The following is a 12,957-nucleotide window of genomic DNA, read 5'->3' on the forward strand; positions in this document are numbered from 1 at the left end:
GTATCCCAATGATAAAACACAAAATTTCCCTTCTGTCGATTAAAAATGTTGTTAAAAAGTTTTAACCAACCAATCATTATCTAATTAAAGTATCCAAAGTTTAGAATTAAAAATCCAAGTTTAGACATTTCAGAGATATTAGGAGTTATATACTTGAGTTACATAAAAAATTATAAATAATCGACGTTTTGCTAATTATAAATATGTTAAAATAAGGAAACACCTAAGAAATTAATCTGTCCTCAATATAAAAAAAATGATAAAAATAGATACATAGACCACAATCATTACCGCGAAAAATCAATTTAACATTATCGCCAAAACCAGAATATCATCATATACCATTAGGCGCTGTTAAGTCATAATGATACCTTTTTATGTGCTTGATGACGCTACAGGTACAAGTCCTCTCCAGGCCACCTTGAATATTCAAAAAAGCAAATAAGTAGATGTGTTTGTTTCATAAATTGTTATGCAGAATATATATTTATTTGCGCTATTTCGATGACAATGCGGAACTTATGGAACACCATGCAAAGAGTATATGTGGTGGTATAAATACTGCTCCCATCCTGTAACAACTCGCATTCTTTGATGAACCTTTGTAACAACAACTTTATGAACAGGTAATTCAAACACACATAAAGTTCGGCAGATAAATTAATCCTCCAATTAATTTTGTACAAATATTTATTTTGTTTGTTTAATATACTTCTATGATTCTTTCCCTCAAAGTGCCTCTCAATCACTGAAACCCCTACCATTATTTTCTAAAATAAGAAGGTGAAAGTTTTTCCCAATGTAACTTAACTTAACCTAACCTGACCTAAAGTAATAAACAAACAAACAAAAAACTAAGGGTTATTTTCAATTTATATTTTTTAAAAAATATGCATATCAAGGCACATTGAAGGAAAAATCTTATTATATTTTAATTTAATCTAAATATTTATTAATCTTTTCATTTTTTTGTGCGTAGTCATAATATCATTAGAATAGCGTCATGTAACCAATATGCCAGATATGATCTAGTGTTTAGCTGATATTAATAATTTTACTTTAATAATTACGTGTCTAAAATATATCAGCAATGACCACTTCTATTTAATGCCACATAGACGACATAAATTATGGAAATTGTACATCGACACAATTCTACCAAGTTTTCAAGGGAATAATAGTTAATCTATGCAGTAGATAAGCCTACCTTTTTGGGGAATAGGTATAACTACAATTTTTTGTAAGATCTAGAGTACAACTGATTGGGGAAGATCAGTTTGTCAACTACTCTTGTATTTTAAAACCTTCTTTTATGTGTAATAGGTATTCTAAGATTACTATTTTCTTCCTTCTAAATTGAAATTTAAAACAAAATGTTATATACGTAATTAGTTACTTAGTAAAGATTGATTATTATTGGAATAAGGCAAAACAGCTGGACATTTTTGTGTAGATGTACAGGTATAGTTGTTATGATGGTGATGTTGGTGTGTGTGTCTCCCACCTGGTCTAGATCTTGATACCCCCAGCTATAATTATATTATTATTCTTGTGTAGATGTACAGGTATAGTTGTTATGATGGTGATGTTGATGTGTGTGTCTCCCACCTGGTCTAGATCTGCACACCCCAGCAAGAAAAGCTTCAACTGCAAAGAATTCTGTGACAACACTGGGTATCAGGTCAGTTGTTGTGTTATGCCAACCGTGTGACAATGCCCTATTTTAAATTATAGAAGTTATTATATCAACTTGAGTATATGAGTAATCTTTTTCCAAACTTACAACTTACTTGGACCGTTAGTTTGTCGGTAAAACTACAGAAGACATTTGTCTATTGATATGTAAAAGTTTTACGATTTTTAAATTTTTTTCTTTTTTCAATTTCTCCTCCCTTTTATAACCACTTAATTTCTGCTCTAAGACTCAATTAGTCCCTTTGTCCACAGTCCACCCATGATGTTTTAGGAACTTCGCTAAAAATAGATGTTTTCATCCTTGTTGTCTTTAAAATATTAATCCTTGACCAAAATATATATAAAAAAAAAAACATTTACATATTAATGTTAATTATAGAAAACTTTTAAGTAATAAAAAAGTAATTAAAGATTACTCTTGATAATAAATAATATTATTCCTATTTTCTTTATATTTAGGTATTAATGTTTTTTTATATATTTCTATCCCATTTACTCTCCATTTTAAAAATCAAAAACTTATTTCAGTTTGACTTTAAAACAGTTTTGTCAAACGCTTTACTAAGGTCAGAGTATAGTAAATGTTTAATATTACAATCTTTATAATAAAGTAACAGGATGTCTATCTATCTATTAGTTTTTCTGTCTGTTTGTATCGAAGGATCTTGCTAACAGCTGAACCGATATGATTCGCCTTTACAGGGTAGCCTCTCATATTTTAGAGGGGGGGGGGGGGGGGGGATGAGTACCAACACCCTTAAAAAAAAAATTACAATTGTTATTATATTATTAAAAACACGTAATCTAGATTTTTATTAATTTTTTATGATGAAAATTAATTTAGATTAGTTATTTATAACAAAGAAATCTATTGTTAAGAATCTTTAGAAATTGACCTATTTATTAAACATGAATAAAAAAACCAATATATTTATATTAAATTTCAAGATAAAAAAAACTGAGAAATCAACTGAATATAATATTCAACGATATTATTAAATCATTATTAAATTTATGGAGAAAAAAACATTTCAAAAAAACTTACAAAATAAAATGTACATAGATAAAACATTTTACAATTTACCTTTTTGATATTTTTTTGGATATTTTTGAAAACTCCAAATCAAACTTCCGTTATATCAATATCCATGTCTATTTATCATATCAATGCACCAGTACTAGTAGGTTTACTGTTTAGATTTCAAGTGTTATGTTGCTTTACATACCATTTAACTGATCAATTAGTACAACAGGTGGAACCCCCAGAGTTGCAAGGGACCTTGGACTGTAAATAACACTGATACTCAAAGTTTTGTAATCATGTTTTCTCATTCGTAGACTTAAAACTCTAAAAAAAAATTATTAAATCTCAAATCGGGTTTCCAGATAAGTTAAGTCTAATCTTTTCCTCCAATAATTATAATCTAGAGAAGTGGTTATCTTGTTTATGACAATTGGGGTTCACTGTCTGATCACTTAATGTCTCTGAATAAAAACATTATTTTCTTAGGGAACACTAGGACCATGCAACTGTGGATTTATCCTGTTCAAACGAAGTGGAAAGCCACTCAACGCATTCCAAGGACAACGGTATATATGTATATTTTTTAAAGTAAATAGTCAATTTTAAAGGCTAAGATATTTTTTTAAAAATTATTTATTGTTTTTTTTTAGTCTTTAAGCATACAAAATATATATTTTAATAATACATCCAAGAATGACGTATCAACAACAAGAGAAAAACAATGGTATAATTGGTATAACTTCGCCTGAAAAATAAAAAATTTAAAAGAACATACAAATAATTCAATAACAGCAATATTCACAAAGATAAAGGCTAAGATATTCAAAGCCAAATTGTAGTTTAAAAAATTTAGAAATTAATCGCTAACATCTGGCTCTATACCATTTTAGTGCAGTTAATTGTCTTTATTCGATTATGAATTAAGCAAAGATTCTTTATAGTTGTTAATAACCGTCCTTGTTTTTCTTAGACGTGGTCAGCATGTGACCGATGCTCTGGAGGCGCTCTCTGATCAGGAACTTCACAACTCATTGGCTACTCTGTCAGGTCTCTTCTCATGCAATATAAGAATTTAAATCTGAAATCTACTGTAAAGACGACTTTTACAGCTATGGATTTTTTTACCTTTCAATTAAAAAGATTTAATCTTCATCTCAGTTACTTTCAATCTGTCAATCTGACTTTCTCAATCTAGCACTCAACTAAAATGTCTGTAATGTAACCCCCTGGCAAAAACCTGTGCACGCAACAATATTATATTTAATGCATAAATCATATAAAAATTAATAGAATATCTTCTTTTAAAATTAATTTAAAGTGTCTGCAATTTGTAACCAGACCTAAACAGTTTGAAAAAGAGACCTAGAAAATAATCTATTATCTAGAATTATCGATGCTTTCCCGGGAAGCTGACCCTGTGTCCCACCAGCAATCTGACCTGGATGACATCTCTAAAAATGAGGTAACTATGTGACAGACAAACATTTATGTAATTTCGCATAATTTTCTATTTAGCAAGTATTAAAAACCTCAATTAAAGTAAATGTTTTAAAAACTACATTTTAACCCCACCACCAAAAATTTTTAACGCCATTGTTCATTGCTTATTTAGGATTTTTTAAAAACTTTCTGTTTTAGTTGGATCTTCTGCTATGGCTATTGAGCGCTGAATTTGCTGAACAAGCAAAGAAGCAACAACAATCACTAATTAATTAGATCAAATTTAGAAAATAAAATAAGAAAGGTAAAAGTATTTTATTGCATAGGGACTCAATAAATTAACTGAGCTTAACGATCGTGTCAAAATTTCAAAAACTTGTGAGGTTATCACATGTTTTTTGTAGGATGGGTTTTGTAATTTTCTTTCAACATCAAAACCTGTAGAATATTCTTACAACAACAAAAAATCACGCAACCTTGTTTTTTTTTATAAATATGTTTAAATATTTTTTGCTAAAAGCTTTCATACTGCACCGACTTTCTGGTAATCTATATAATTAAGTAACAGGATGTCTTTTTGTTTCTCTGTCAGTATCGAAAGGTCTTGCTAGGCGCTGAACCGATAAGGTTCTCCTTTATAAGGTAGCATCTCATGGTCCTGTAGGTCCAGAGAAGGTTTATAACTATTTTATGGGAGGGTACTGCTATCCTCCCCAGAGATATCGCCCCTATTGAAAAATAACCCCCAAATAATTTCTTTTTAAAACTAAAATTAAAAGTGGGGAGGGAAGGTCGACTGTCCCCATCAAGCGACGCTAAAGGCCTCTAGAGGCGTACCCCTAGTAAATAAATAGTTGCTACGCATTCTAAAAATTGTTACAGAAACAATCCTGAAAGTTGAATTAAATAAAAGCTTCGTTTTCTGAAATTATAAAATAGTTTTTTTTTCAGACCCAACCTGGAGAAAAAAGAGCTTATTTATTTTAAAACTTAATTTCTTGCAATTTGTGATGAAAATAAACCAAAAACTTTACAAAAAATATGTAATTTCTAATTTTTGCTAATCTAAAATAAGAATAGTATTAATAGTGTAGTTAATCATAGTTGAAATAAGAAAATATATTCTATAAATTCAAATTGTTATTTATTTTTGCTTAAAACTATCAGTGGTGCAACAAAGAAAACAAAATCAACAGTCAAGACACATAAGCAAAGCATCTCTATAATAAGACCTTGTACAGTAATCCGTATTTAGCAATTTTGTAACAAATTTGCTTACAATTTTACTAGACTTATAACTTATTATTCTGCTGACACTACAACTGTTTTTGTGTTTCGCCTTTATGAATATTGCCATCCTTGCTTCATACGAAATTTTGGTGAGAAAAAACACACATTTTTAACAATTTATTGATAATACATAATATTTGTATAACAAAACAATAATTTTGATACGTCAGTAGATATTCTAAATATTTAATAAATATTTTCATCTTTAGTTGAAGGAGGAATAACAATGATTTCATGATAATATCAAGATGTGTTTACAATGTACAGTTTTCAATTTGGTTGTAGAGAAAATGGTTAGGCTTTTATACTGTACATAATATATAGCTATTGGCTATAATAAAAAAGAAATTAAAGTAAATGCATGAAGACATATTTTATAGTAGCACTGTTACTCAAAAACTATAGTATGTCCTTATGTCCAAATGATCTATGTCTCCAAGAGAAAGTCTCTAACCAGTCAATTGGATTTGCAGTCAACAAGTTCAACGCAATTTCTCTGAGAATTTTTATGTGCTTCTTTCAACTTTATTTATTTATGTTGCTGTATTTATTATGGACAAAATTGATAAAAATCTTCAACATATTTTGATAAAATGATTCTCTAAATTACAGTACATACATAAAAGCATAACCATTTTTACTCTATCATTACTTGCATAGGAGTTTAATTATAAACATACATATATCATGGGAAGAAAAGTTATTTTCAAAATAATAGTATCAAAGAAAAAGCAAAGAATTGAGAAATAATAAAAGCCAAACAAATTCTAACCCTTTTTTACTTATGAAATAATATGGCTTTGTATAATACTAGTGGTTTGGATAGTCACATTATATAAATTACATTAAAATAGCTTAAAGCCCTCCTTTACAACACCGTCATTTTGTAATCTTTTATCAAAAACACTTACTATTTTTATCATTTAGCTTTTTAGAATTTATTCCAATTCTTTGTATGTATTATTCTACTATTCTTGATTCATAATTTATCTCCTATATAATTTCTTCACAAAACAAACCCTTACAAAAAATACTGATTATTTTCTCATAAATAAATTAATCTGTTAAATATAATTTTGGCATCTTAATATATATGTAAATAAACATTTTTTGATATTCTTACATAAAATAAAATTAGATACTTCTATACACAACCAGGGGACGATTTTTAAATCAACTTGGATGAAATAAAAAAAGTATTAAAGCTAAGCTTTAATATTTTGAACTAAGTAATATAAATTATATAGGTCAGCAATGATTAAAAGAAATTTCGGGTATAGTCCTTTCCATGACATCGCTCCATATGGGGCGATGATTTTCTATAGCTCCTTCAAGGAGCTATAGCATAGCCTCTTATCATATGGAGCGATGTGATAGCCCCTTTTAAGGAGCGTTCATATCGCCTCTTATGATAAGAGGCTATGCTATAGCTCCTTCATGGCCTCTTAATAGCTCCTTTGAAGGGGCGTTAATATCGCCTCTTATGATAAGAGGCTATACTATAGCCCCATGATGGCTCCTTCATAGCCTCTCCATCGCCCCTCCATAGTCCTTTACCTCCAGTGCCCCTTCATCGCTCCTTCATCGCCCCTACATCGCTCCTTCATCTCTCCTTCTTGAAATTTATATTAAATTGTACTTTGATGGCCCCTACATCGCCCCTACATCGCCCCTACATCGCCCCTACATCGCTCCTTCATCTCTAATTCTTGAATTTTATATTACATTGTACTTTGATGGCCCCTACATCGCTCCTCCATCGCCCCTACATCGCTCATACATCGCCCCTACATCGCTCCTTCATCTCTCCTTCTTGAAATTTATATTACATTGTACTTTGATGGCCCCTACATCGCTCCTCCATCGCCCCTTCATCGCTCCTACATCGCCCCTACATCGCTCCTTCATCTCTCCTTCTTGAAATTTATATTACATTGTACTTTGATGACCCCTACATCGCTCCTCCATCGCCCCTACATCGCTCCTACATCGCCCCTACATCGCTCCTTCATCTCTCCTTCTTGAAATTTATATTACATTGTACTTACTTTGATGGCCCCTACATCGCTCCTCCATCGCCCCTTCATCGCTCCTACATCGCCCCTACATCGCTCCTCCATCGCCCCTTCATCGCTCCTACATCGCCCCTACATCGCTCCTCCATCGCCCCTTCATCGCTCCTACATCGCCCCTACATCGCTCCTTCATCTCTCCTTCTTGAAATTTATATTACATTGTACTTTGATGACCCCTACATCGCTCCTCCATCGCCCCTACATCGCTCCTACATCGCCCCTACATCGCTCCTTCATCTCTCCTTCTTGAAATTTATATTACATTGTACTTTGATGGCCCCTACATCGCTCCTCCATCGCCCCTTCATCGCTCCTACATCGCCCCTACATCGCTCCTTCATCTCTCCTTCTTGAAATTTATATTACATTGTACTTTGATGGCCCCTACATCGCTCCTCCATCGCCCCTTCATCGCTCCTCCATCGCCCCTACATCGCTCCTTCTCCAAATTTATATTACATTGCAACTTGATGGCCCCTACATCGCTCCTACATCGCTCCTCCATCGCTCCTTCATCGCTCCTACATCGCCCCTACATCGCTCCTCCATCGCCCCTTAATAGCCCCTTACCTTAATTTATATAACAAAGCTCCTATATGGCCTCTCTATCGCCCCTTAATAGCCACTTAATTTAATTATATAACATTGCCCCTACATAGCCTCTCCATCGCCCCTTAATAGCCCCTTACCTAAATTTATATAACAAAGCTCCTATATAGCCTCTCCATCGCCCCTTAATAGCCCCTTACCTTAATTTATATAACATAGCCCCTACATAGCCTCCCAATCGCCCCTTAATAGCCTCTTACCTTAATTTATATAACATAGCCCCTATATAGCCTCTCCATCGCCCCTTAATAGCCCCTTACCCTAATCTATATAACATAGCCCCTACAAAGCCTCTCCATCGCCCCTTAATAGCCCCTTACCTTAATTTATATAACAAAGCTCCTACATAGCCTCTCCATCGCCCCATAATAGCCTCTTACCTTAATTTATATAACATAGCCCCTAAATAGCCTCTCCATCGCCCCTTAATAGCCCCTAAACTTAATTTATATAAAATAGCCCCTACATAGCCTCTCCATCGCCCCTTAATAGTCCTTTACCTTAATTTATATAAAATAGCCCCTATATAGCCTCTCCATCGCCCCTTAATAGCCCCTTACCTTAATTTATATAACATAGCCCTACATAGCCTCTCCATCGCCCCTTAATAGCCTCTTACCTTAATTTATATAATCCTTACCTTAATATATACAACATAGCCCCTACATAGCCTCTCCATCGCCCCTAAATAGCCCCTTACCCTAATTTATATTACATTGCAACTTGATGGCCCCTACATTGCTCCTACATCGCTCCTACATCGCTCCTCCATCTTGATGGCCCCTACATCGCTCCTACATCGCCCCTTCATCGCTCCTTCTCCAAATTTATATTACATTGCAACTTGATGGCCCCTACATCGCTCCTACATCGCCCCTCCATCGCCCCTTCATCGCTCCTTCTCCAAATTTATATAAAATTGCAACTTGATGGCCCCTACATCGCTGCTACATCGCTCCTCCATCGCTCCTACATCGCCCCTTCATCGCTCCTTCCACAAATTTATATTACATTGTACTTTGATGGCCCCTACATCTCTCCTCCATCGCTCCTCCATCGCCCCTTAATAGCCCCTTACCTTAATTTATATAAAAAAGCCCCTACATAGCCTCTCCATCGCCCCTTAATAGCTCCTTACCTTAATTTATATAACATAGCCCCTACATAGCCTCTCCATCGCCCCTTAATAGCCCCTTACCTTAATTTATATAACAAAGCCCCTGCATAGCCTCTCCATCGCCCCTAATAGCCCCTTACCTTTATTTATATAACAAAGCTCCTACATAGCCTCTCCATCGCCCCTTACTAGTCCCTTACCTTAATTTATATAACATAGCCCCTACATAGCCTCTCCATCGCCCCTTAAAAGCCCATTACCTTAATTTATATAACATAGCCCCTACATAGCCTCTCCATCGCCCCTTACCTTAATTTATATAACATAGCCCCTACATAGCCTCTCCATCGCCCCTTAATAGCTCCTTACCTTAATTTATATAACATAGCCCCTACATAGCCTCTCCATCGCCCCTTAGTAGCCCCTTACCTTAATTTATATAACATAGCCTCAACATAGCCTCTCCATCGCCCCTTAATAGCCCCTTACCTTAATTTATATAACATAGCCCTACATAGCCTCTCCATCGCCCCTTAATAGCCCCTTACCTTAATTTATATAGCATAGCCCCTACATAGCCTCTCCATCGCCCCTTAATAGCCTCTTACCTTAATTTATATAATCCTTACCTTAATATATATAACATAGCCCCTACATAGCCTCTCCATCGCCCCTAAATAGCCCCTTACCCTAATTTATATAACATAGCCCCTACATAGCCTCTCCATCGCCCCTTAATAGCCTCTTACCTTAATTTATATAACATAGGCCCTACAAAGCATCTCCATCGCCCCTTAATAGCCCCTTACCTTAATTATATAACATAGCCCCTACATAGCCTCTCCATCGCCCCTTAATAGCCTCTTACCTTAATTTATATAACATAGCCCCTTCATAGCCTCTTCATCGCCCCTTACCTTAATTTATATAACATAGGCCCTTTATGGCTCCTGTACAGCCTCTGTAATTGTATTGCCCCTTCATTATAGAAGGTAGGGCATTAAGGTAAGGAAGGAATGTGACCCTCTACAGTTTTAAATTTAAGTTTTAAAAGGATGACAAGGATGACAACATTTATAAAAGCAAAGCTCTGAAACGGTAGAAAAAAGTTTAATGAACATTAATAATGTAGAGTGTCAGAACTGAATAGTCAGAACATAAATTTAAACAAAATTTAAAATTCGAAACAAAATTGTAAGTAAATTTATTGAGAAATTGCTTACATGCAGGAAAATGCTTAAGGACGTACTCACATTTTTTGACTTGATTATAGATATGATTCGCTTATAACATTCTATTTTGTTGTCCTAGGAATCAGTATCCCAGAAATCAGATTAATCGGATAATTTTGATACATAAAAATTTGTTGTAAGTTAATAATTAGTATGCTTAAAATGGATGTACGGATATTCTGATAATGATTATAGACTTTCTAAATCGTACCTTTCTACTACAGGAATCACATGCCTAAATTAACGAAAATAGCTAACCGTTACGGACGTACGGACTGATCCTTATTATAGAAAAGCTTTGCTTTTAAAAAGTTAAAAAGATTTTTTGAGGGGATGGGGTAATATTTTTCTTGGGGTGAATTTTCTGGGAGGGTGGAGATACCCTCCCTTGAAATAATTATAAACCCTCTATGAACTTAAAAGAAGCTTCACTGTAAAGGAGAACCATATAGGTTCAGCGGTTAGCTTTTCTACAGACAAAAAAAGATTACTACTTTATATAATAGGTTATGAAAAAGGAAAAAAAGCAAGATAACAAGGATAACAACATTCACAAAAGCAAAGCTCTAAAATCAGGAGGTCAAACATAAATTTTGTTAAAATTAGCGTAAATCTATAATACAAAGTAGAATGATGTCTGTCCATCCGTCTGTCTGTCTGTCCGTCTGTCTGTCCGTCTGTCAGTCCCTTAAGATCTCGGTAACCACTGAACCGATTATATTCTACTATTCAGGGAATATACCTACTGGTCCTGTGGTGGTTTTAGGCTATTTTCTTGGGGGGTGGGATACCCCCAACCCCCCCAAAAACAAAAAAAATCCCCCCCATTTTTTTTTTGCTGAAGATTTTCTTGGTCCTATTACGAATTTCGCCAAAAAAATTTTTATCACCTCTTGGGGCAAAGCCCCTAGAGGCTAGGGGCGAATCTGCTAGTATAGAATATAGTAAAAGGGCATAATTTTATTTTTAGTATTTGATTATAATACTAAACCTTGTTGTCCTAAGAAACATTACTCCAAAACCCAGATGAATGGGACAATGATATTATACAAAAAAATGGACGTACATACTTTCTAGTAATGAATATAGTATTGTACCCAACTGTTACAGAAATCATTCTGCAAAGTTTGAAATCGATAGGATATTTATAACATGTCTAAATTAAAGAAAATGTCGTCTAACCGTTTGGACGTACGGACTAACCAATCCTTACTATAGAAAAGTTTCGCATTTAAAAAGGAAAATTATAATGAAAATATAATGAATTAATAAAATAAATATAAATAATATAATAACATAATGAAATAAAGAAAAAAAAATAAACTAAGAGAATGAAATTTTTTAGTTAAATAGAATATTGAATAAGGATCATATAATGGACAAACAGACAAAGTAAGTTATAGAGCAGACTTTAAGAGAATATGCTATTACTCAAAGATTATCACGAAACCTAAGTCTTTTGAAGCATAATTGAGAGACAGACAAAATAATTTATAGACTGGATATACATATGTCATGGGAATATTCACTAAAAATCTCAACAGTCTATCTTTAACAATAGCAGAGAAAACCACATGCTTAACTTAATGAGAAGAGCAATGACGAAAGGACTAACCCTAATTGTAGAAAAGTTTCTCTTTTAACAAAAAAAGTATTTTTTTTGGTCTGAAGCTTAAAAATTTCATAAACTGACTAAATTCTCCATTTAAGGGAAGCTTCACATAGGTCATGGGATGGTTTTTTGCTTTTTCATTTTCAGATTTAAGCCCCTAATTGGTTTAGGCTATTTTTCTGCCTCCTTACATTAAAAAGAGCGCAGCTGCAAGTGAATAAGAAAAGAGAAATATAAAAGGAGAATACATATTATCCTATTATATAAAGTAGTAAAACATAAACAAACGTTGGAGTGGACAAACCTAGGAATGGGACAATCGTCGGAGTGGACATTGCTTATGTAAAACGCAGGAGTGTCTTTTATTTTATTTATAAGATAAAAATCTTTCAAAACAAAAAAAAAATCTTGAATATCTTTTCTCACAGACTGAAATTTTAAAATCAGTCTGACAGTTTTCCAAAGTAGGTAAGTTCTATCGAAAGGCAAAGGTTTGAAACAGATAGAACATTTCATTAAACTAAAACATATTTTTTTCTCACATTGTTTACAACTGTCAAATATGTTTTTTTATATACCTAACCCCTGCAGGGGGCTTATTTGTATATTTATATCTTAACCTAACCTAACCTGTGTAGAAATAACTAAACAAATGTTGTTGAAACCTAATTTTTAAGATATTATAGACACTTCTGCGTTTTACTTATATAATGTCCACTCCGACATTTGTCCGAAATATCCTGCGTTTGTCCACGTTAGTAAGGCTTTCTGTTCTGAAACTTAAGATCTCAATAACTACTAAACAGATTGGGCTTTCTATTTCAGGTAAGCTTAATATTTGTCTTGTAATGGCTTTAGGCTAT

The 12,957-nt window shown here is 33.6% G+C and overlaps 1 protein-coding gene across 1 annotated transcript; it reads left to right on the forward strand.

The window, feature by feature from the left end:
- The first annotated feature begins 439 nt into the window (after nt 1-439).
- LOC145316975 (uncharacterized) lies at nt 440-5,296 on the forward strand. The gene is made up of 7 exons (XM_080157830.1): nt 440-626; nt 1,558-1,681; nt 3,206-3,285; nt 3,690-3,766; nt 4,105-4,181; nt 4,358-4,463; nt 5,111-5,296. Exons 1-6 carry the CDS (start codon nt 595-597, stop codon nt 4,433-4,435), a joined length of 468 nt encoding a protein of 155 aa, XP_080013956.1. The 5' UTR covers nt 440-594; the 3' UTR covers nt 4,436-4,463; nt 5,111-5,296.
- Nucleotides 5,297-12,957: the final 7,661 nt, after the last annotated feature.

This window comes from Acartia tonsa, chromosome 4, assembly GCF_053477335.1.
Source record: "Acartia tonsa isolate MP-2025a chromosome 4, ASM5347733v1, whole genome shotgun sequence".
Classification (NCBI taxonomy): Eukaryota; Metazoa; Arthropoda; class Copepoda; order Calanoida; family Acartiidae; genus Acartia; species Acartia tonsa.

Bases quoted from the DNA above. Each gene is read 5' to 3' on its own strand.
- LOC145316975 (XM_080157830.1), top strand. From the start codon at position 595: ATGAACCTTTGTAACAACAACTTTATGAACAG. The intron at 1,682-3,205 runs GTCAGTTGTTGT...TTATTTTCTTAG, and splicing joins GTGACAACACTGGGTATCAG to GGAACACTAGGACCATGCAA. The intron at 3,286-3,689 runs GTATATATGTAT...TGTTTTTCTTAG, and splicing joins AACGCATTCCAAGGACAACG to ACGTGGTCAGCATGTGACCG.